This window comes from Nomascus leucogenys, chromosome 2 (assembly GCF_006542625.1).
Source record: "Nomascus leucogenys isolate Asia chromosome 2, Asia_NLE_v1, whole genome shotgun sequence".
NCBI lineage: Eukaryota > Metazoa > Chordata > Mammalia > Primates > Hylobatidae > Nomascus > Nomascus leucogenys.
In genome coordinates, this window is record NC_044382.1 from 130,995,273 (window position 1) to 131,020,254 (window position 24,982).

The 24,982-nt window shown below is 41.2% G+C and overlaps 2 protein-coding genes across 2 annotated transcripts in view; one reads left to right on the forward strand and one right to left on the reverse strand.

Moving 5' to 3' along the window:
- Positions 1 to 5,507, forward strand: part of SNX24 (sorting nexin 24) — a 188,965-nt gene extending 183,458 nt beyond the window's left edge. Inside the window, exon 7 of the mRNA XM_030818317.1 lies at positions 5,396 to 5,507. Coding sequence (XP_030674177.1) covers positions 5,396 to 5,472 — 77 coding nt within the window. The 3' untranslated portion in view covers positions 5,473 to 5,507. The remainder of the gene's footprint in view (positions 1 to 5,395) is intronic.
- PPIC (peptidylprolyl isomerase C) lies at positions 673 to 13,219 on the reverse strand. Its single transcript, XM_003259888.4, has 5 exons — positions 13,008 to 13,219; positions 5,458 to 5,571; positions 4,939 to 5,032; positions 3,098 to 3,282; positions 673 to 1,326 (listed from the first exon to the last, which is right to left on the reverse strand). Exons 1-5 carry the CDS (start codon positions 13,122 to 13,124, stop codon positions 1,198 to 1,200), a joined length of 639 nt encoding a protein of 212 aa, XP_003259936.2. The 5' UTR covers positions 13,125 to 13,219; the 3' UTR covers positions 673 to 1,197.
- Between the last annotated feature and the right edge of the window lie 11,763 nt (positions 13,220 to 24,982).

Consider the following 24,982-nt stretch of genomic DNA (forward strand, 5'->3'; position numbering starts at 1 on the left):
CTAAATTCCTAGGCTTAAGCAGTCATCCCACCTCAGCCTCTTCAGTAGCTGGGACTACAGACATGTGCCACCACACCTGGCCTCATCTAGTTTAAATATAGCCTGAGTGGGTTTTGTTGTTGTTGTTTGAGACAGGGTCTCACTCTATTGCCTGGGGCAATCACAGTTCACTGCAGCCTTGACCTCCTGAACTCAAGCGATCCTCCCACCTCAGCCTTCTGAGTAACTGGAACTACAGATGTGCACCAGCATGACCAGCTAATTTTAGTTTTTGTAGAGACAAGGTCTCACTATGTTGCCCAGGCTGGTCTCAAACTCCTGGGCTCGAGCAATTCTCCTGTCTCAGCCTCGCAAAGTGCTGGGATTATAGGCATGAGCCACCATACCCAGGCCTTATAGCCTGAGTCTTAATCCCCTTATGTACGTAACAAAAAAATTCCTATTGCAACTGGGCTAAAGATAACTTTCTAAAAATGTTACATTGAATAACAATAATAATCACCTTAAGTATATGAGATGTGGATGGGCATAATTTCTGAGTTATCTAATTATGTTTGTAGTTTGATTTATAAAATCTTTCTAATCTGTTCACTGTTAATGCTAGAGTGTGTGTATTTTTGTATATTTATTTTTTAAAGAACTTTACGTTTTTTAAAAGTCTTGCAAAAAGAGTTGATCTATGTAAAAAGTATTTAATATAAAGAACAGCAAAGCACCTTTTTGTCAGAAAGAAATCCCTATGACATATCTCAGATTACACTAGTCAAATTTCCCTTTATCTGAATTTCTGTTTGGATACAAAATAATAAACTTAATATCCTCATCTGTTTCAGATAAATGTTCAGCATTACCCAATATGAGGATCATAATGAATTCAGAAAAAAATTATTGCATTAAGAAAAATAGCCAATTCAAAGTTTTTTTTAGTTTAAAAATAGCACCACTTGAGGAAGGGGATATATTTAAGTTCAAAGTCCCTAAGCAGGTGGTTTACTAAAGTTCAAGCAAACTAAAGGGTGATGGTTTGATTTTTATAACTTTCCTGTGATCTGGGATAGAAAACAAAAAGAAAGTAAAAAAAAAAAAAGCAAATAATTGAAAGACAACACACCACGAACACACACACACACACAAACACACACACACACACACACACACACCCCTGCCAAAGCGTATCCTTGTTTTCTGCCAGTTGTGTCACCAGTCAGCGACCTCAACCACAAAAGGCGTTTTCACGTCTATCTTGCCACTACTGACGATCGAGCAGTTGGTGAGTGGACGGTCATGCCCATCAGTTGCTTGGAGTTCTATGGAGTGCACCACTGTCTGGTGAGAGAAAAGTAGACATGTGGTTTAATTCTGACCAGCAGTTATAGCAATCCAAAGGTTAAACCAAAGCCAACTCCAAAAGCCCAAGTGGGAAGGAAATAAGGTTGGTTGGTTGGTTTGTTTTTTTATGACTATTAAGACCATGCAAGCTAACTGTGGAAAACTTAGAATATTTAGAAAATATATACATCACGTAATAAAATTCACCCATGACCTTCTTATTCAGAGACCACACTGGTATATTTCCTCACTTCTTTTTAAATAAGCATTTTATATTCTAAAAAAGTAGATATTTTTGTAAACACCCAACTCTAGTAAAAGGCATTTCCATTCACCTGGTATAAGCCAGCATTAACAGTTAACATGAACTGTGAGTCATTTTCAGCTCCATCCTATAATAGGTCTTCAAATATATGGACCAGAAAGCAGATTCAGAAATGGACCTCGTTCTAGGTTTGTCCATTTTAAAGGTGACCCAAGCCATTAACCTATAAGTTGAGCCAATACTAATGTAACCCCAGCCCCCCACAGTGCTGTGAAGGTACCTTTCTCTACCCTAGAAGGCTTCACAAGCCCAACAGTACGGTATTTCACACTGAAGGAGGTTAGGACTGGGCAAGGAACAAGAAAGTAGGTTTTTGGTGGGTTTCCCACACAGCATTGAGGCTACTAGCTCAGTTCCCAAACTTGTGTTAGATAGAATCAGAAAAACAGGTAGTTGTGAAGGAACTGCAGCGAGCAAGATTGGTTTATTTACATTTGGATGAGGGAGGCAGAATAAGTCACATGGAAACAAAATGAAACATGGAAGAGGGCAAGGGAGACAAGGATGGTCCAGGCCTGGGATGGGCAGACTTTACAGTAACCAGTTTAGGAGCTGAGAGAGCTAATTCAGGCGCCTGTAAGGCAGAAATATTGAGAAAGAAACGGAATGAGGATTTTAAGAAGTGTTCCTATGGGTTGTGAATTGGACTGCTTTGACATTCTTTGAGACCCAACAGTATAGATTCAAATTCTCTTCAATAATTTTTGGTTGCATGTCTCTGTGAATGTGACCTAGGTGTCTGAGCTGAACCAGATGGGATTCTGGGGTGGTTTTGTTTTGCTTTGTTTTTAATTATTTTATTTTTAATTCTGATAAGAAACACATAACATAAAATGTGCCATCTTACTCATTTGTAAGTGCACAGTGCAGTGGTGTTGAGTATATTTACATTGTTGTGCAACCAATAGCCAGAATTTTTCATCTTGCAAAACTGAAACCCTATACCTATTAAATACAATATCCCATTTACCCCATCCCCAGCCCCTGGCAACTACCATTCTACTTTCTGTTTCTATCAATGTGACCACTTTAGATATTTTATATAAATGAAGTCATATAGTATTTGTCTTCCTACGACTGGTTTGTTTCACTTAGCATAATGTCCTCAGAATGTCTTTCCTTTTGAAGACTGAATAATATTCCATTGTGTGTATATATGGGGTCCTGGTATATATTGGTTCCATTTAAAAGGCCTTTACATTTATATCAAGTAGTAAAATAAATCAACTTAAGTCCTTAATTTCTCCTTGTAAGTCCCTAGCTGCTGCGCCAATGACCCTAAGAATTAAAATGCCATACCATATATAATTTATTCACCTTTGAAGAGGCCAGTCAGCTATATAATGGATCTCTAACAAGCATATTTTAAGATTAAAATAAATCACTGAAAGTACTCTCAATAAAAATGTAAAGCTTTGAAAGGAAAAAAATGTATCAATTTACCATCCCATCAATGACTTTTCCAAATACCACATGTTTGCCGTCCAACCAGGTGGGCTTCGTCAAGGTAATAAAGAACTGAGAGCCATTGGTGTCAGGCCCAGCATTGGCCATGCTGACCCACCCAATGCCATAGTGCTTCAGCCTGAAGTTCTCATCTGGAAATGTCTCACCATAGATGCTCACACCTGAGACAAAACAAGGAAGAGAGTCAACAGATGTCTTCCAAAAGTCAACTCTTCAAAGGGAAACATAAGGCCTTAGAGGAATCAGTTACTAGAACCCTATAGGAGGTAGGGATGGGGAAGACATGTTCAAACATAAGGAGAAGTGAAGGAGGGAATAAAATTAACTCCTTAACCAAACAGGGCACTAGGGCCTAAAATGAACAAAGAAAGCCTTAAATATGGCACAGGATAGTGGGATACTCTCTGGCCTCATACCAAGGGCCAAACCTTGATCAAGCAGGTCCATGATTTCACTCTGAAGTGAGAAAGAACTGAAGGGCAGGAAAACATCCTAAAGCCAGATGAAAAGGTGTGTGAGCCATCCTAGTGGCTGTGTACCTGTTTCCTGAGGCTCAAAGCTCAGGACAGTCCTGTGACTTATCCAGGATTGGGTGTTACTCAGCACCCAACCAGGATGCAGCAAGCATTCAATATACACCCACAGCGAATTATAACAACCCTGAAGAGTAGGTATTCTCTGTCCTATTTTACAATGGGAAACAGAGGTTACAAAACTTGAAAATAGCAGAGCAGAATTTGAACATCTGACTTTCTGATTCTAAAGCTGGTGCTTTTTCTTGCCTCAGCATGAAGAACAATAGCAGCTGATCTGGAAGTTGTTGGTCACAGCAACTTCAGGACCCATCAGGACACAGAGGATGATGGCAATCGGGAGCACCCAGTGGTCAACCTTGAACAGGAGAACCAAAGCAAGGCAGGAGGTCTGGAGTTCTAGCAAAGTGGCAGGCAGAGTGGAAGACCTTTCTCCACAGACCATGAGAAGGATCTGACCATCCTCCAATACCTCAAGGGTCTGCCAGGCCCACCTCCCCTTCTGTAGGGCCCCTTATCTATCGTTGCCAACTTCAAAATTCTGATTCAGTTAGAAAACCCGGAAGTAGGCTGGGTGCAGTGGCTCATGCCTATAATCCCAGCACTTTGGGAGGCTGAGGCAGGCGGATCACAAGGTCAGGAGATTGAGACCATCCTGGCTAACACGGTGAAACCCCATCTCTACTAAAAATACAATAAATCAGCCGGGCATGGTGGCGGCGCCTTCAATCCCAGCTACTTTGGAGGCTGAGGCTGGAGAATAGCTTGAACCTGGGAGGCAGAGGTTGTAGTGAGCCAAGATCATGCCATTGCACTGCAGCCTGGGTGACAGAGTAAGACTGTGTCTCAAAAGAAAAAAAAAAGCCCAGAAGTGGATATCAAAGCTAAGCAATTTATAACTGGTTGGTCAGTGACACTTGAAGTGGCCATGTAGGAGAGCGCTCCTATAGAAGGGTCTAGGCTATATTTAAATTGCCCAAAACATTGTCTATCCAAAGTCAAGTTTTCTTGAACATACACCGTATATGTAACTCCAAAGAATTTAAATTTACTTATGGAAAGACAATAAACACCAAAACAATCCTGCTTAAAATGAGGATGCCTCCCTCATACCTGTCGAGATGCTGCTAGATGAGTCCCCAAAACTCCATCCTTCTTAAAGAGGTAGAGTCGTCTTTACAACTGTGTTCCTTAGCTCTGGATTTCAACAGACTGGGTTCATATACTGGCTTAATCTTAGGTTTTGGTTTGGTAAATGGGAAAGGAAAAATGCAAAGACGTTACCCCCAGTGCCATCTCCAGCGGTGATGTCACCTCCTTGAATCATGAAATCCTTGATGACACGATGAAACCTGCTTCCTTTATATCCATATCCTTTCTAAAAAGATTATTTCAGTTGAATAACAAGTAACAGAGGCCATACTGAAAGATAAACTCAGTGTTGATCTAGAAAGGACAAACTGAGAAAACTAAACAAAATGCCTACAGAACTTGATTATATCCCAGCTATGGTTTACTGAGAGAAATTTATCATTAACTGACCAAAAAATAAATATGTTATGGAAGTAGAGTATTAATAAGTTAAAAGAGAGCAAACCATATTTTCACTTGATGATGATTTTCTCCCAATTTCCAGAAGCCTAAGGGCACTGAGTGCCCAAATAATACATATTTTATTGGAAAATAAAGTCAAATGTGGTAAGGTTCATCTGACATACTAATTTAATACTTATTTTCTCAGATGACATCTTTATATTTGGCTTAAAGAAGACCCAGTTTAAAGGAAATAAAATTGAGACATACCTCTCCTGTTGCTAGAGCAACAAAATTTTCTACTGTCTTGGGCACAACTTTTCCAAAGAGGCCAATCACAATTCTGCCAACATCTTTGTCTCCAATCCTCACATCAAAGAAGACCTGCATGCAGTTGAAAGACAAAGTGGAAGGTTATAAGGTGGAAAAGCACGAATACAAGGTAAGTCAATTAAAATCTGAGAATTGTCCCACATACAAAAGCCCTGCCCATCAGTATTTTGTAAAGGAGCATGACATCAGTTAAAGGTACTTTAAAACTACTGCGTGGGTGCATTTCACTCACAAATATTCTTTCAAGAAACATTTATTAAGCACCACCTATGGGCCAGGCACTGTACCAGGTACCAGGTATTCAGTTTAAAGGCTGACTCAACTCTGTCAGCGTTGGCCAATGAAGTCTTCAATAATTCTTCTCTTCCCATACCCCAGGCAAACGCTGCTGCTACTTCCCATTTTCTGGCTTTATGGATGAAGAGTAGAATGGAAAATGTTGCTCTCTTAGAAAGTAATGCTCTCTAATCTTGGCAGGACAAAAAAAAAAAAAAAATGATGTGAGGAAACAGGCTAACCATCAAAATTTATTTTTTTGTAATTTCAAACAGTCCTAAATTTGCAGTGAGTTCTCAATAGATGTCTGCCATCCAGGAGATGGCAAAAATGATGAAACACAGGAGTCCTTCAAAAGGCCTGCCACTCATGTCCAAGCACAGTAAAGCACCAGGTCCCCAGCTTTCCAAAGGACAGCAAACATTAAGCGTGGGTCATCACGCTGACAAAGCCATCACCCTGTAAACTCAGACACTGAATTCATTCCTCTTGTTCCCAAGTTACCCAAGTAGAATTTGCTTTTCCTAACCCAACATTTTACAACAGAAAAAAGAAGACACATAGCCAGGAGTGAGTGTGAGTCCCCTTTTTGCCAGTAAAACTATAAAAGTTCTCTTGGACTTGTTTTTAACTGTCTCATCTGAAACAAAATTATATGCATTTTGCTTCACAAATCACTGTGTTAAGATGATTCTGAGGCCAGGCGCCGTGGCTCACGCTTGTAATCCCAGCACTTCGGGAGGCCAAGGCGGGCGGATCACGAGGTCAGGAGATTGAGACCACGGTGAAACCCCGCCTCTACTAAAAATACAAAAAAATTAGCCGGGTGTGGTGGCGGGCGCCTGTAGTCCCAGCTACTCGGAGAGGCTGAGGCAGGAGAATGGCGTGAACCCGGGAGGCGGAGCTTGCAGTGAGCCGAGATTGCGCCACTGCACTCCAGCCTGGGCGACAGAGCGAGACTCCGTCTCAAAAAAAAGAAAAAAAAAAAAAAAAAAAGACGATTCTGAAATAGAACGCTTGAAAAGCCACAGAGTCAAAGGGCATTCTATTAGCACGTTTAGATTATATGAACCAATTTACTGTTTGAATGGGTAAAAAAGACATGCAAGAGATGGCTTTAAAAAATACAAGAAGGGTTGTCAAAGAAAAAAGATGTCTTACAGTTTAGAAAAATCACTAAGTAAAGACTGTCAAGCTTCAGTTCAAGACAAGAGCTTCTGCCAATACATCAGTACGCCTGTCACAGGGTGATGTGGTATTTAGTGTTCCATGTGGCATTTTACAATTTTTACATGGCCAAAGCAGCAAAACTTTTATTATTATTTATATAGAAGAGCTTTATAGAATGCATGAAAGGCCCTGCCCTTGAGATGGGGCAGTGTATTAAAGGAGTGCAGTGCAGCATGGCTTGGGACAGGAAGGTGCTTCCACACACCCATGGGCCTGGTCAGTGCAGAGCCGGCTTACTAGAGAAGCAGTTTCTCCAAAGGGATTTGCAAGCCGAGGTGTAAATTCAATAACCAGCAATAATGAAGCAGCACCAGGAAGCCAGAGATGAAACCTTAAAGAAACATCATATAAGACACTAGAAGAGCCTTCCAGACTTTTAAAATAAAGAAGAGAAAACAAAGCCTGTGAATGTTTGAGAAGGGAGTAAGATCTGGGAGAGCAGCATGAGCAGATGAAGAAAAAGTACCTGTCACCCAACATAACTCTTCAGCAAAAATCACGTATTTTTACACACAGCCTGGCACACATATCATTATAATTTTTTTCCCCAAATTGAAATATCCTTCAGCTTCATGAGTAAGCATAAGAACACATAGCAGGTTTTGCCAACTCTAATGGAAAGGATGAAATCAAATCTTATTTTGTCAACAAGTATTTATGCAAGGTTATGTAAAAGGCAATGTGAGGGCACAAACTGTGTAAGAGAATCCCTGTCCTAAGGCAGTTTAAAATAAAGAGATAGGATAGGCAAACCCATAACCACAGTACAGGGCAGTGTGTGACAAATGCCCCCCAAACACTGTATGCCTAGGCCTGCAGGAACGGTGAGGCTAAGGAGGAAGGCTTGAAGGGAGGCAGGCCTGGGAGGAGGGAAACCATCTCCCCAGACAAGGATGGGGGTGAGCCTTGCCTGGCAGACTTCTTTCTGGAACCAATGCACCTAGGCAGGAAATGTGACCTGTGTGCAGAGAAGCAAAGCTGCCCTTCTGGCCACAACTAGGGGTTAGAGTGGATGGGGTGCCAGGAAAGAAGCTGCCCACCAGTTCCAGAAGGCAGAGGAGAGATGCTGGCCTAAGCATGGGTTTTGTTAGGCAACAGAGAGAAGAGAAAGAATAGGGTCAAGCGAGGCTCTGGGAATGTTACTCAAACGGAGAGAAAGAGAATCTGGAGGCTCTTACACCAGTTCAAGAATAAGGTCATAATGGCCTGCACTGGGGTGGTGGCAGAAGGAATGTACGAGGGAGATGGAAAAGGCGTTTATTTATTTACTGAGACAGAATCTCATTCTGTCGTCCAGGCTGGAGTGCAGTGGCACAATCTCGGCTCACTGCAACCCCTGCCTCCCAGGTTCAAGTGACTCTTGTGCCTCAGCCTCCCAAGTAGCTGGGATTACAGGTGTGTACCACCACACCTGGCTAATTTTTGTATTTTTAGTAGAGACGGGGTTTCGCCATATTGGCCAGGCTGGTCTCCAACTCCTGACCTTAAGTGATCCTCCCATCTTGGCCTCCCAAAGTGCTGGGATTACAGGCATGAGCCACAGCGCCCAGCCAGGAGAGGCGTTTAAACAAAGGGGCAGACACTGGAGGAGGAGCAGGAAGAAAGATGGAAGGAAACAAACATGACTTAGTGGTGGTCTCAGTGTGGGTAACCCATATCATCTTACATAATTCATCCTCACCACACCAGGAAAGGTGGGACAGGAACTATCACTAATTTACAAATTATCACTAATTACAAATGAGAAAAGTGGGAATGAGGGAGGTTAAGTGATTTACCAAGGTTTCCCTACTATGAGTATGAGAGCCAGAATTTCAAGCCTGCCTCTAGCTAAACTGGTTTATCATTAATAGGGCTCTCCCGGTCTAACCAGGGAAACCCTAAGGAGTAGAAACAGTGTTTTTAGTTCCCCAGTGGCCAGCTAAAGGTCAGCAGGAGGAGGCAGTCAAGAAATGTTAAATGGTTCAATGTCAAATGATACTCAGGGAGGACCTGGGCACACACATTCCTAGACAGGAGGTGAGACAGCTGCCAGCAAACGCCCTCACTCTAAACCCTCTCACCACTGGATTCATCTCTGATGTTGCTGAGTGCCTCTGGGAACAAAACCCAGTGCTGGGCCAGAGGCGGGGTGGGGCTACAAAGCTCCTACCCTCAAGGAGCTTCAGTCCAACAGAAAGCACATATATGAATGCTATAATATAATGAGAAGTCAGATTTTATAAGACAAGTACAGATAAGGTGGCATCGTAAGGGGTGGTGATTATCTGTGGAGATCAGTGTGGGCTTCCTGGGAAAGGTGATATTGGATTCCATGCTAGACTTTGGGGGTGAGCACCTCAGTCACTTGTTTTTTCCCTCAAGGCTGCCCTTGAAAGTCATTTGAAAATTACTCGGCATTGGAGATGGGAGGAGGTAGAGGAAGAGGGAGGAGGCACTTACACAGCCTGACCCAAATCCCTGTGGAATTAATCCTGATTCCATTTCCAAAGTAACTAGGGAACACACCCAGTACATGAGCTGCGATGTGGAAGAAACTGTTCTCAAATGCAGCTCCACCACTCAATGGCCATGGAATCTTCAGCACATTAATTAAACCCTGAACTCCCTTTCTTCTTCTGTAAAATAAATGATGATTCCTTTCAGGTCTGCTCTGTCACAGTAGGATTAAGAAGATAAACACAAATAACACTTACAAATGATTTCTGAAGTCAGGGACTATGGACTATGTGCTTTACCTGCTGCTATGGTTTGAATATTTGATCCCAATGTTGGAGGTGGGGCCTTATGCGAGGTGTTTGAGTCATGGGTGTAGATCCCTCATGAATGGCTTGGTGCCATCTCAGAAGTGAGTGGATTCTCACTTTGTTAGTTCCCATGAGAACTGGTTTTAAAAGGAAACTGGCACCACCCCCTTCAGCTTCCTCTCTCTCTCCACGTGATCTGCACATGCCTGCTCCCTGTCACCTTCTGCCGTGAGTGGAAGCAGCCTGAGGCTGTCACCAGATGCCCAGTCTGGAATCTTACAGCTCACAGCAGAACCGTGAGCTAAATAAACCTTTTTTCTTCATAAATTGCCCAGCCTCAAGTATTCTTTTATAGCAACATAAATGGACTAAGACATCTGCTTTACCACATCTAATGTGCAAAGCCCTCCCAGGTAGGAATGATTTCTATCTCCATTTGACAGAGGAGGAAACTGAGCTGTGGACATTAGATAACTTGTCCAAGGCCATCTAGCCACAGCCTCCTGGCCACTACATGCTAATATGCTTGCAAGCTGTAATATGTGTGCAGCTGGCAGGATGGTGGCATTATTTCATACACTCCCGATGCCGGACCCTGCACAGGTCCCATGGCATTGGTTCAAAAATATAGGTCAGCAAATATAATTCTGTGGATTTGGAGCCCAATGAGCCAGAGCCCCACCTGAGCTTCTATGGCTGGGGCAGGAAGCTGCCAGGCTGGCCCAGCAGCAGGATCTGTGGACGAAGTTAGCGCCACTAATGGGCCATGTGGGCAGAATAGCACCTCACACCTCTCTTATTTACAGATTCCTATTTTTAAATGAAATCAGAGGTAAACAAAAACACTGCTGGGGAAAACAATACACTAGAACAATGGTCAATTAATGTACTTGTCTGCACTCAGAGAAATTATTTTTAACGTCATTTTCCAATAGATTTAGTTGTCTTTAGAAGTTCATGAAAAAGTAATTTAACAGAGCAGAATCTGTTTAAGATGCACCTACACAATTAGCTTTTAGAAAAACTTAATGACAAATTTGGTAGGTGGAAAAAAAGACATGTTAAGTAACAATTCTGAGAGTAGGGTACATGCAAACTCTCCCTCAGTGACAGTGTCACAGACAAGGGTTTAGGATGCTCAAACCCTCCCGCTTCTGCAGCCACCAGCTTCCTCCTCTCTTGGCTCCATCTTCCAGTGGTTCCCAGCCCACACTGCCTGCACATCAGAATCACCGAAAGCTTCTAAAAGATAGGATGCTGAGCCCCACCCATATAGATTGTGATTAACTTGCTCTGGGGTGGGTCGCTGCATCAGTAGGTTTAAGAAGTTTCCCAGGTGAAACTTGTTCCCAAATATTGCAGGGGACGTACTTACACTAAAAACATTTATTCATTGTTAATCTGAAATTCACATCTAACTGGGCATCCTGTATTTTATTTGGCAATCCTATTCCCTCTCCCTCACCCCCTTTCTAAACCGTCAGCAACTCCTGTTAGTTATGTCTCCAAAATCTATTTCAAGTCCTTCCCTTGCTCCCCATTTCAATGATTACCACCCTAATCCAAGCCACCATCTGGACTCTGGCATGGTGCCCTGAATGACCTCCCATTTCACTCTCCACTGAGTGACCACATAAATTTCTCAAGAGTATATATTGAGATCATGCCATTCTTATGCTTAAAACCCTTCAGTGGCTCTGACTGCAGAATAACACTTCAAATTTTAAGAATTGCCTCAATACCCGCATGCCTACCTGCAGCCTCTAAGGCCCTGTGTGATCCCGCTGCTGCTCACCCCTCCAACCTCATCTCAAGTCACCTCTCATTCTGTGCTGAAGCCACACCATCCTCTCCATATCCTCTGAATGCAGGGAGGGCTTTCCTGTTTGAGGACCTATGCACATGCAGTTCCCTTTGCCTCCTCAGTCTTCCCTGCGCTGGTTTTTCTCATTTTTCAGGTATTTTAAAATGGCACCCAAAGTATATTAAAGTTTATTTCCTCCAACATTTCATAATTGTGCGAATTTTATGTTTATGGCTTTATCCCAAGAGACCCCGTCCAGCTCTGTGGCCTTGCACAAACCATATCCCAAAGTTAGACATGCCTACAAGATCAAGAGGCTGGGAGTAAGATCAGAGCTTCTCAAAACCATCAGGCTGTTTATCAACCCCGCCCATAGCGTGGCACGGCCTTTCTGCGACATCAGATGCTGAGCTGGACCTCCTCCTCCCCACCCCTAGTCCTCGCCGTCCTCAGGTGGCGTCTGCGGTAGAGGATGTAAGCACTCTACTCGTTGATTAGTATCATTTCCACTGACAAACCCCAGACTGATGAAGACCACTTTCAGCTGCAGCCCGCCCCCTCCAGCTTCAGTTTCCAAGACACTATTGCCAGTGGGTTTTCTAGAAGTGGTGATCATGGGCACCAAATTATCCCCTCCCTCTCCCTGCATTCTCCCATTATCGTCTACCCTTGGTTAAATATGCTGAAAAAAGAACTGAAGCTGAATTAAGTACGAGGAAGCCTTAAAGACGCACTTTCTGGCAGCCCCCCGCCCCCGTCCCCCGCAGTGGAGGCTGCCCCAGGTCTGCAGGTGCCGCCTTCGCCCGGCCTCGCGTAGCCCACAGCAGGGGCCGCGCGCCCGCCGAAGTTGAATGCGCATTCCCCCCTTCTCAGGAGAGGACGACGGTTCCCCAAAAGAGGCGGAGGGTAGTCTCTCATCTGAACGAGGCGCTTTAACGCCTGCCCGAAGCCACGGCGGCCAGCGTGGAGACCACGCGGCGGGCGGGCGGCTGCAAGCCCTGGGCTCCGAGCGCCTCTCCTGTGCGGGTCCCGCCCCCCTCCCTGCAGTCCTCTAGTTCTGCTCCCGAGCCCAGGCCACGCTGAAGGAAGTACTTGGGCAGTCTCTTTCCTGGAGAACGGGCCCGCCGGTTCCGGAAGCCTCTCCTATCCCCCGGCTGGTCACCTCGGACTACCGACCTGGGACAAGAAGTCCAAGCAGCCTGCGGCGGGGGCAGGCTGGCCTCAGCCCAGCTCCCCCAGGGTCTCCCCCGGAGCGCCGGCCTCCCAGCACGCAAGCAGCCCCCTCCCACCCAGTCCCGCGGCCGCTTACAGACCCCCTGCGCCCGGGAAGCCTAACCCTCGCCCGCCCTGACACCGAGGTCCCAGTATCCAAAGCGCCCCCAGGGCCCCGCCCGCAACAGGGGAAGTTGCTGCCCGCCGCTCTCGGTCACCTTGGCCGTCACCGAGGGGCCTCGCTTGCGGAAGCCCTTGGCCCCCGAAGAAGACACAAGCGCGCCGAGCCCGACGCAAAGCACGAGAGGTAGCAGCAGCCGAGGACCCGAGCCCATGGTGAGGGGTGGCAGTGGAGCTACCGGCACGGGCGCGACACAGGCTCCGGGACCGCTGACGGGACTCCCGGCCGGCTGCGCCTGCGCGCTCGCGGTTGCGGGGGATGGGGATCGGGCAGTCCGGGAAGGGCGGGGACCCGGGGCGCGTTCCTCCCAAGTTTAGACTCGCGACTCGAACTTGGGATTCGGAGGAGCGCGCCCAGAGGGCGCAGCCAGGGCTCGGTCGCCGCGCCTAAGGCGGGTGCGGAGGGCGCCAGGGACGGGAGGGAGCACGGGTTGCCCAGGCGCGGAGCCGGGCGCAGCGGGCTAGGCTGGGAGCACCTCCTGGAATTTACTGCGTAGGCGCAGATTAAACCTGGACGGGAAGACCAGGACTCTCGGGCTTCCGCGTCCGCCGGGCAGCTAGCGCTCCGCGGGACTGGGAACTCTGCGGCCGGTCCCGGTTTGATTGCTGACGCCTTGGGAGCAGCCTCCGCCGCGGCCGCCGAGTTCCAGTGGCCCATCGGAACCTTTTGCTAGGTTTTGAACGCTTAGCAGAACTTTTGACACCGCTGGACGCGTGGAGCCCTGTTGCACTCGAATAATGGCTTCTCATTGAGATGATTCACGTCTAGGGAACATTGGAAAATGCTGGATTCACAGTGCCCCTTTGCCTTTGAAAAACTTTTACATTGGCTTTAAGTACTTTATTTGGAGGAAGATTCTGTGATCTTCTCTACACTGTTCACAAGGCAGCACTTACACGGGCCCAGAACCATGGTCATGTAGGATTCTTTCCTGGGGAAACAAAGTAAATAAACTGACTTTTAGGTGTATCTGTAGGATGGAATTTTTACAAACTTAAGAATTATGTTTAGGAAGATTAATGACTGGGGAAATAAGTTCTTATTATATTTTTTAAATGGAAAATTCGGGTTGCAAAACCACATAGGAATTCTGATCTCCACCGTGAAAATAAGTATATCAAGGCATTTAAATATTGAAAGAGATGTACCACAACGTTTACAGTAGCTATAGATAGAATTGATAGCTATTGATAGAATTATGGATTTTTGAGGGTTAAAAAAAAATTTTTTTTTACAGTTTTCTGATTTCCCAGATGTTCTACAATGAGCATATAAGTATTTTATAACATGGAAAGGGTTATTTTAAAACTCATTGCTTTTTGAATTAGAATTTCAAAAGAACTTTTTTATTTTAGAGTAACAGCCCTAAAATTAACTAAATATTAGTGGTATTCGCACATAGGTGCTATTTTAAGGGGCTTGTGCCATTACTTTCAAGCCAAGATTTTCCTCAGATTAACAGATGGAATTTCTAAATGTCAGATGGGATTCCTAGGTGTACCTAAGTGTAGATCTAAAATGACATTAGAACCGTTAGAGATAAAAGGAGTAACCACTACTTTTTTGGGGTGAGGAAAAGGAGAAATGCAATTCTGAACTATTTTTATGATTCAGTTCAGTGAAAGACCTAATGGCTTTCCTCTTCATCCCCGCCCCCAATAAGGAAAGTGTCCCCCTTGTGTAGCAAGACAAGGGTATCTCTCAGAGCACTTACCCTACGAGGTGACTGTGAGGTGATTGTATATATTTATCTGTGTTCATTAATTGTTTTTGTCTGTCTGCTATCAGAGGTAAGCACGGCCAGGGCAGGGATCAGGCCTATATTTATTCCCCTTTGATGACTCAGATCTAGTGCAATGCCTGATATATAGTGATTTCTCAATAACTATTTGTTGAATGAATGAATGTGTCCAACTACTTTTTATGCTACCACCATCTCACCCTCTAGGCAAAGAAATGAAATCTTTCCCAGCTCCCTAGAAACTCCTCTTATACCCTCTGCCAGTTATGAACACTTTTTTCTGCCCAAATTAACTGCAATCCTGACTTTTCTTGTACTATAGTTTAATTTTGTTTTAATTTTATTTGAATAGGGTATTACCGTATGTATTTTTTTGCTTAAATTTTTGTGAAATTCATCTACATTTTTGCATATAACTATTTTGGTGGCTAATACAAAGTAGGAAGCAAATTCATTTTTTTATAAGAATATTCATTTATTTCAGTACAGTTTATTGAAAATTCTCCCCTTTAACTCACCGCTCCATAGTGTTCTTCTGTCATAGAGCAAGTGCCCATGTATGCATAGGTGTGTTTGTGGGCACCCTATCTGTCCCATTGGCCTATTTGTCTGTCTTTGTGCCAATACTACATTGTCTTCATTAAAATAGCTTTATAATAACTCATCATATTCAGTAATACATACCATCTTAGCTTTGTTCAACAAATTCTTGGCTGTTCTTGAGCTTTTCCATGTCCATATAACTTGAGAATCAGCCTGTCAGTTTCCACACACTGAGATTTTGATGGGGATTGTACTGCATCTGTAGACCATTGAAGACTTGGCAGATTTACAATATGGAGTCTTCTAATTCATGAACATAGCATATTTAAGTCTTCTTTGGTTTCTCTCAATAAGATTTTATAGCTTTCAGCCCAGAGGTCTTACACGTATTTTATTAGTTTGATTTCTAAGTGTTTTTTTATGCTATTGTCATGTATTGTAGTAAAATTAATTTTATATATTAACTTTGTATATACCAACCTTGTTAAACATATTCTAATAATTTATCTGAATTGTTTAGGATTTTCTCCATAGACAATTATGTCATTCATGAATAATGACAGTTTTATTTCTTCTTTTCTAATCTTTACATTTTGTATTTCTTTTTTGGCCTTTTTACACTGGCTGGGCTCTGTAGTACAAAAGGAAGTGGCAACAGTGGGGGTCCTTGTATTGTAGACTGAATTATCCTCCAAAAAGATATATTGAAGTCCTAAACCCTGGTATCTGTGAATGTGACCTTATTTGCACTGCCTTTGCAGACGTAATCAAGTTAAGATGAAATCATACTGGAGTAGGGTTTGCCCTGCTCTAATATGACTTGTGTCCTCATAAAAAGAGAACAGACAGAGACACACGCACAGACAACACCATATGAGGATGGAGGCGGAGATTCAAGTGCTGTATCTATAAGACAAGGGATGCCAAAGATTGCTGGTAACCCCCAGAAGCTAGGAGGAGGCAAGGAACGAGTAGCCCCTAGAGCCTTCAAAGAGAGCATGGCCTTGCCAACGCCTTGATCTTAGCTGGTAGTTTCCAGAACTGTGAGACAATACATTTCTCTTGTTTGAAGTCACCCAGTTAGTGGTATTTTGTTACAGCAGCCGTAGGGGGCTCATACACCTTGTCTTGGTCCCAGTGTCAGAGGGAAAGCTTCAATGTTTCACCATTAAGCATGATATTTGCTGAAGGTCCTTTTGGGGGATATCTTTTTTCAGATTCAGAAAATTCCTTTCTAGTCCTAGTTTGCTAAGAGTTTTTAGCATATATTTGATTTAAATTTTATTAACATCATCTACTGAAATCAATTGAAATAATTATCTGATTCTCTTACTCTGTTAATGTGATGAATTGCATTGATTTTCAAATCTTAACCCAAGCTTACATTCTGGAATGTGTCCAACATGGATTATCCTTTTTATATATTACTAGATGTGGTTTGGTAATATCAGTTTATTAACAAAGTTACCAAAAACTGAATATAGACTATCTTCTGAAGTTCAGGAAAAAAAAAGTGGGTAAAATGTGGCTCTGGCTGTCCAGCTGAGACAGTTGGTCACCCACATGTCATTTCAGTGTTAGTGGGTAAATCTGCTAATCTTATTTTCAGGATATTTGCATCTAAATTCTTGAATGAGACTAGCCTGAAATTTTCGTTTATTGGAGTTTCCTCTCAGTTTTTATATTAGAGTTGTTGTGGCCTCTTAATATGAGTTGGCAAATGGTAGCTGTTTTTCCCCTACTCTTAAAGGGTTTGTGTAAGATTACCATTTCTTCCTTGAATGTTTCTTAGAAGCCATCTGAGCCTGGAGTTTTCTTTATTGTAACATTCTAAATTATATATATAATTTTTTAAACAGTTGAAGGATTATTCAAATTATTCTGTTCCTTTACTTAAAGTATTTTAGTATATATCCATTTTGTTTATATTTTAAAATATTGTTTTTTAAAGTTGTTTAAAACATTTTTTAATGATTTTGTAGGTCTGCAGGACCTGTAGTAATGTCTTCTTTTTCATTCCTGACATTCGTTGTTTCTTTTCTTGTTTTCCTTGAACAGTTTCACCAAGGAAGCTGATGAATATTTTATATTTTATCTTATTAATTTATGTTCTAACTTTATTATTTCCTTCCTTCTGCTTTCTCTGAGTTTAATTTACTGTTATTTTTCTATCTTCTTGGATAGACTCTTAACTCATCAATTTTTAAAGCCCTTCCTTTTTATATAATACTCTATATACAGTTAAAATGATGAAGTTCCCCTTGCACTTCTTGAAAGTTTTGATATGTCATATTTTCATTATTCTTTGAAAATATTTTCTAACTTACATTTTTATTTCTTTTTTGACCCATGTATTATATAAAGGTATAGTACTTTATTTCCAAATATGATTTTTTAAAAAATCCTTTTATTAGTGATTTCTAACTTAGTTGTATTGTGGTCAGAGAACATATTCTGTATTCTTTCATTCTTTTAAAATATGTAGAGACTTGCATTATCACATAGGATCTGAACAATTTATTTGATTCTGCCCTCGTTAGATATAGTATTCTACATATGTGTTCATTAGATCAATTCATATCTCTATCCTTACTTTTATCTGCCTATTATAAGAGTTACTGAGAGAAGTGTGTTAAAAATCAATTTCATCATGACTCTAGTTTGTCTATTTCTCCGTGTAGGTCTGTAAATATTTTCTTTATATGTTTCTGTATATATTTTTGAGACTCTATTGAATGCAAACACATCTAAAATTATCTTGATTAATTAAATTATCTTATCATTATGTAGTATCATTCTTTATTTCTAATAATGTGTTTTGCCTTAAAGTCTGATATTAATTCTCCCTCTACTGGATTGGTCCATTATACATTCTTTTATTATTCTTTCAGTAGTTATACTAGAGATTACAGTATGTATTCTTGATTCCTTAAAGCCTACTGTTACTTGTTAACTTTACTCCCTTTCTGGGTAATGCAAAAAGCTCAGGACACTTACCTCCTTTTCCCTTCTTAAGAATTTTATGCCTTTGTTGTCATGTATTTTATTTTACAACCATGACACACAATTATTATTGTTTAATAAAGTTATAGCCACTTAGATATATCCACATATTTACATTTTCATTGCTCTTTATTACTTCTTGCATTTCAGACTTTATTTATGTTGTCATTTTCTTTCTGCCTGAAGAAGTACATTTGGTATTTCCTTAACTGCTAGTTTGCTGGCGACAAATTATTTTATTTTTATTTGCCTGAAAATGTCTTTACTTGACTTTATTCCTGAAGGATATTTTTTCCCAGTATAAAACTATTTTATTTCTGTAGTATCAATATGTTACTTCCTTTGACTTCTAGCTTCCATTATTTCTGTTGGAAAATCCACTATTAGTCTAATTGTTGCTCCTTTGAAAGTGATTTGTTTTTTAAAATCTGAATGATTTTAACATTTATCTCTCTATATTTTGATTTTAAAGCAGTTTTATTAGAATTTGCTTAAGTGTAGATTTCTTTTTACTTATCCTACTTGGGACTCAGGATTTCTGACTCTTTACCAAGTTTAGAAAATTCCCAGTCATTAACTCGTGAAAAGTCAATTATAATCAATCTCACTACCCTCATACAATTACTTTCTTTCTTTTTTTCTTTTCTTTTTTTTTTTTTTTTTTGTTTTGGAGACGGAGTCTCACTCTGTCACCCCATGCCTGGAGGCCTGGAGTGCAGTGGCAGATCTCGGCTCACTTCAACCCCCGCCTCCCAGGTTCAAGTGATTCTCCTGCCTCAGCCTCCCAAGTAGCTGCAATTACAGGTGCCTCCCACCACACCGGGCTAATTTTTGTATTTTTAGTAGAGACGGGGTTTCGCCATGTTGGCCAGACTGATCTTGAATGCCTGACCTCAGGTGATTCACCCGCTTCGGCCTCCCAAAGTGCTGGGATTACAGGTGTGAGCCACTGCGCCCGGCCCAATTACTTTCATTTATGCATATTTCTGTATACTGTCTTTTACATGCACAAGACACTTGAAGTAATATACTGTAAAATTGTACAATTAAAATTATAAATAAAATGTAAGACTATGACATGAAATCCAAACAGTACATGGATGAATTATAAGAAGATTAGCTAATCTGCTAGCAGTTATCTTTTGTAATACTAAAATAAACAATGGCAGTATAACATTTTTGTAGCTCGCTTCTTTTGTTGTAGTTTTGATCCATCACAGACTGTTTGTGTTTCATTTATTAATCTTTTATGAGTACCAAAGGGTACAGTTTTGTCACGTTTAGTGTTTTTCTCCTAGCTTATTAGAAGCAAGTTTTAGATTTCTGCTACTTGTAAAATAAATGTGGCTCTCAAAGCTGCATGTCAATGTCTTCTATAAAACCCTTTATTTATTTTTTGTCTGCTATATCAATTTCTTCATTTATGCAAATAACATCTTAGTTAAGTCAAATATCACCTTCCTCTTAAACTAAGATGGAACTGGCACAAATGCCTTTGTTAAATTACATTCACTTTTAGCAAGTAAATGCCTAAACCCTTGTTAATTACTAACTATTTATTTGAATGATGAATTCTGCTTGGGAAATTTCCTTTAGATGTCAGGATGAGGGAAGTGTACCGTCACTGAGATCATCCAGGAGGCACTAGGGTCTTCTAGCTAGAACCCGAGATCAGGACTGAAGTTACTGGGGCCCTCATACTGTTCTTGTCGTTAATGTGCCTAGCATCTTTTTCTGGAGCTGATCATTTAGGCAGATGTTCTGCACCTTTACTACCTGCCCCTGCCAAACTTTCAGTGACAAAATCTTTAAGGGATTAAAAACGAATCTTGCTTTTATTTGCCAACGTAGACAAAACCAACTAGCACTGTTAATGACAGGTATCATTAAGACACTCTGTTCTCACCCTCCCTGAGCTCCTTCAGCAATCAGCCAGAAGAGAAGCAGCAGCATTGATACTTACCCAGGCTGGGCACTGGGATACAAAACCAAAGATGCCCTCAAGGAATTTCAAAGGTAGGATGTGTACATGAGGAGGGTTTAAAAACTATGTAAAGGAACGGGTTCAGCCCACAGAGAAAGATTGCAGAAGGGAAATACTAAGCAAGGCATCTTGTATACAATATCCTCTATAATCCTGAGAGGGAGGTATTGTTGGAAACTGATAAAACTGAGGAGTTGAAGTTCATCGAAAACCTCAATGTGTCTGCATCTGTGAAGTTCAGGTGTGATGGAGATTTTGCAAATATCTAACGTAACTGGTCAGAAATGGTTAATTTAGAGAACATGGAAGCACAGCTGCACTGGAGCATGATAATTAGGAAGTGACAAGAATTAGAGAGCGAGTAAATATGGCTCTTGCAACTGGTGAAATAGGAGATTGATTACACATTGATTATATTCCAAAAATTAAGGAAAATTTATTTATGCAAAAGAACAAAAATCTCATGCTGTAAAACCCTGATGATTCCTGCCTCATGCTGCATTGATCTGAGAGCTAGATGTGTCTTCCTTGACAGTTCAGGCAACCCTGTTTCTAATTCTTTGGAGACAATCTGCTATTAAATTGATCTGTGTATTTATGTTCTGTCCTATTCACTGTTATTTACTATTCACCAAGGCTGCCAACTTTTAAACAGTCTTGATATAAATGTTTGTTCCTAAACCTTTGCTGATAGATGTGTTTTATGTAACAGTTACGGAGTCCATTAACATGAAGCACTAAAACACAAAAAGAAACTGAAGAGATTTATAAGCATATGAAATGCCCTCACCAGAGACAGTTGAAATAATAAATTGAAAGTCAAAGGAACATTTGTGAAGTTACTATGAGCAGATTTATCTACTTCAGAACATGTTTCTGGGACTGAATCATGCTATATATTATGTTTAACTTAAAAGGTAAAATACAAATTGATTCTTTTATATTGGTAATGACTTATTGTGTTGAGAAAACTCTATTATTGTAGAGGAGAGAAATTTCACTTTGAACACTCCTATGTCATTTGTTAAATTATCTGAATGATTTTTCTTTACAAGTTGGAAATTTAGGAAACCTCGAATTATTAATATTTTTATGTGATAGTAAAATACTTCCAGGATTATTGTTTTACAGAAATATCCAATTCTGAGGCCAGCTGCCATAGCAACAGTATTCTAGGAAACAATTTTTCTTGACTGCTATTTGTGTTATAATTCGTATCCTCGGAAACAAATATCCCTGCCCCTAGAAAAAAGTTTGGCAAAGCAAAATGGTGGCATCTATCTCCTCGTTAAAACATCACATTGACAAAGTCCATATACTTCTCTGTTTCAAAAAGTCCCAGCCCTTTCAAATATTGACATTCTTATCATTCTGCGTGTTCGGCACTGGCCACTGGCTAACAGTGTCCGTGTGGATTTCTCCTTGAATATCTTTCCTCCATCAACTGATAAGTTCGTCACTCCTAGGATTTCTGGCCAAGAGCATGGCTCAAAGAAAGCAAGCTGATAGCACATATTTGAAATTGCAACAAAACATTCCTTCTCTTCTTGTTCTGTGTTTTGTTGTTGCTTGCTTGTTTGTTTTTTCATATTTGAGGGTAGATCTAAAGGCTACTGAGCTTTCAGGTTGAGGTCGCCCGGGCACTAGAGTGGCAGTTTAATATGCTTTCGTGGGAGAGAAGAGACACTGGTATTGTAAATCTAGCCTGTATTCACTATCGCAGGGCTAATCCATGGCCATAAAATTAGAGTCAAATATAAGATGAACTGCAAGCCACTCTTTTCATATCAATCTATACACACAAGCGAATGTGTTATTTTAGGAGTGAAAACAAAATTCTTAATTGCTCCTTAAAGATGTAGCTCAAGGTATGGGATGATCATAACAAACATTTTTGATCACATTTATTTTTCCTATATGTAACTTTTTTTAAATAAATAAAATGTTAAAATTCAGGAAACTAAAGGGAGAAAATTTTCAAAGTCCCAGTCCCCCCAAAGTAAATACTGTTAATGTTTTGATGTTTTTCCTTTCAATGTTTTGGTTATTCTGTTCATCCAATTTTGCATTTTTTTATTGAATTCAATTAACATAATGCTCTGGGATGTCTTTCATGATGATGTGTGATTATGAGTTTGAAGGTTTGGGTATATTTTTTTCAGAAATGGGGTCTCACTCTGTCACCCAAACCGGAGTGCAGTGGTGTGATCACAGCTCACACCATTGTGAGTTGGGACTACAGGTGAGTGCCACCATTCCTGGCTTTTTTGTTGTTTGTTGTTTTAAATTGTAGAGACAGGGGTCTTACTCTGTTGACAAGGCTGGGTCCTTGAACTCCTGGCCTCAAGTGATGCTCTCAACTTGATTTTCCAAAGTGCTGGGATTACAGACATGAGCCACCACAACCAGCCTAAAACATGTTTTTGAGCCAGGTGTGGTGGCGCACACCTATAATCCCAGGGATGATGGAGGCTGAGGTGGGAGAAATGTTTGAGGCCAGGAGTTTGAGACCAGCCTAGACAAAATACTGAGGCCCTATCTCTTAAAAAATATTTTTAATTAACAAATTAAATGAAAATTAAAACAGGCTTTTGAAAAATGTAAGGAAATTTACAGAATTGAAAAAAATTTAAGTATCATCTCTCCTGCAACAACAAAATTGTTCAAAAGAAAAGATTTCCAAATCTTGTAAACACCAAACAGTAGTTTTCACGGGCAGGAACTAAAAATTGAATTTGAAAATGAAGCAGGGAGAAGTGAAAAGAATCCCAGCCTTGGTGGAGAAGGGTATGGAGATTCACTCACCTATGTCCCCCACCTGCTCTCAGGCAACACCAGCCCCTGGTAAACCATGGGGTGTCTCCTCTGCCCTGACTTGCACAGGGCAGCTGCTGCAGCCAGCCAGGCCCAGGGAGGAATGTGGCAGTGATGCCCCATCCATCCTCCTTCTAAGGATATCAGAACAGGAAGAACATTAGTCCAGTGCCTCTCACTTAACAGATAAGAATGCTGAGGTCCAGGGAAGTGAAACAACACAGAGCTGGCTCTGTCACTAGGCCGCAGTCCTCCCTCCCTAGGCGTCTGAAGGAGTACCGGGCTGCTTCTCCACTTCTCTTCGCAGGTGCCTCTGCTGCCTCCAGCTGCCTGCAGAGAACTGCCCAGCAGTGGTGGGCCAAAGTCAGCCTGTTTTCAAGCATAAGCCCAAATGAAAGTTTTTAAATAGCAAAGGAGGATTTCAACCTCCCTTTCTACCAAGGGCACATCATAAGTCCATTTGAATGATTCTGAAAAGCCTCTATGTTTTCCATTCAGTGAGGAAACATGCCAGAGGAACTCGAAAACTAAAGTTTTCAATAACAGAACCCAATAAAGCCCACTGTCCCTTCAGGCTTGACAGAAACCCTGGAATTCTAGGCCCTTGGGGCTGGAAAGAGCTTTATAAAGGTGATATTTTCTTACGAATTTTAAGCCACAGTTCAAAAAAAGAAGGAAGTTACTACTTCTATCACCAAGAGGGTACTAAACATTCCTGCCTTCAACTAAAACTATTGCAGAAATAGTTTTTAAATTTTTCTGAACTGAATTCTAAAGTAGTAGTGTAAAATTCATCTCATGGAATTAACGTATAGAATGGTGATTACCAGAGGCTGGGAAGGGTGGGAGGTGGGTAGGGGGAGATGGAAAGGGGTAGGTTAATGAGTACGAACATACAGTTAGATAGGAGTAGGTCCTAATGTCCAAGAGAACAGCGTGACTGTAACTGACAATAATTTATTGTATATTTCAAAATACCTAGAAGAGATTTGGAATGTTCCCAATACAAAGAAATGACACATATTTCAGGTGATGGGTATCCCAATTACTCTGATTTGATCATTACACATTGTATGTATGCACCCCATAAATATGTACAACTATTATGAGATCAATTTTTTTAGCTGGTGCCTATGAGTCAGAACATGCGATGATACTTGTCTTTCTGTGCCCAGCTTTTATGTCCTCCAGTTCCAACTATGTGGTGCAAATGACAGGATTTCATTCTTTTTATGGCTGAATAATATTCCATTGTGTATGTATACACATTTTTAACCATTTGTCCATTGATGAACACTTAGGTTTTTCCATCTTGGCTATCATGAATAGTGCTATAATAAATACAGGAGTGCAAATATCTATTTGATATACTGATTTCCTTTCTTTTGGATGTATACCCAGCAGTGGGATTGCTGGATCATATGGTAGCTCTGTTTTCAGTTTTTTGAGGAATCTCCATACTATTTTCTGTAGAGGCTGTACTAGTTTACATTCCCCAGGAGTGTATAAGCATTCCCTTCTCTCTGCATCCTCACCAGCAGCTGTTATTTTCCTTTTGGTAATGGCCATTTTAACTGGGGTGAGATTATATATCATTGTGGTTTTGATTTGCATCACCCTGATGACTAGTGATGCTGAGCATTTTTTCATATGCTTGCTGGTCATTTGTGTATTTTCTTTTGGGAAATGTCTGTTCAAATCTGTTGCCCATTTCAAAATTATATTACTTGGGTTTGTTTTTTGCCATTCAGTTGTTTGGTTTCCTTAAATATTCAGGTTATTAATCCCTTGTTGAATTGATAGTTTGCAAATATTTTCTCTCATTCTATAGATTGTCTCTTCACTTTGTTATGTCCTTGGATGTACAGAAGGTTTTGAGCTTGATGTGATCCCATTTATCTATTTCTGCTTTTGTTGCCTGTGTTTT

What these genes read in the sequence shown, in the direction of transcription:
- PPIC (XM_003259888.4), bottom strand. Translation starts at nt 13,124, where the DNA reads ATGGGCTCGGGTCCTCGGCTGCTGCTACCTCTCGTGCTTTGCGTCGGG. An exon ending in GCCCCTCGGTGACGGCCAAG is followed by an intron (nt 5,572 to 13,007) that starts GTGACCGAGAGC and finishes AACTGCATGCAG; the next exon opens with GTCTTCTTTGATGTGAGGAT. An exon ending in CGCTGGAGATGGCACTGGGG is followed by an intron (nt 3,283 to 4,938) that starts GTAACGTCTTTG and finishes GTTTTGTCTCAG; the next exon opens with GTGTGAGCATCTATGGTGAG.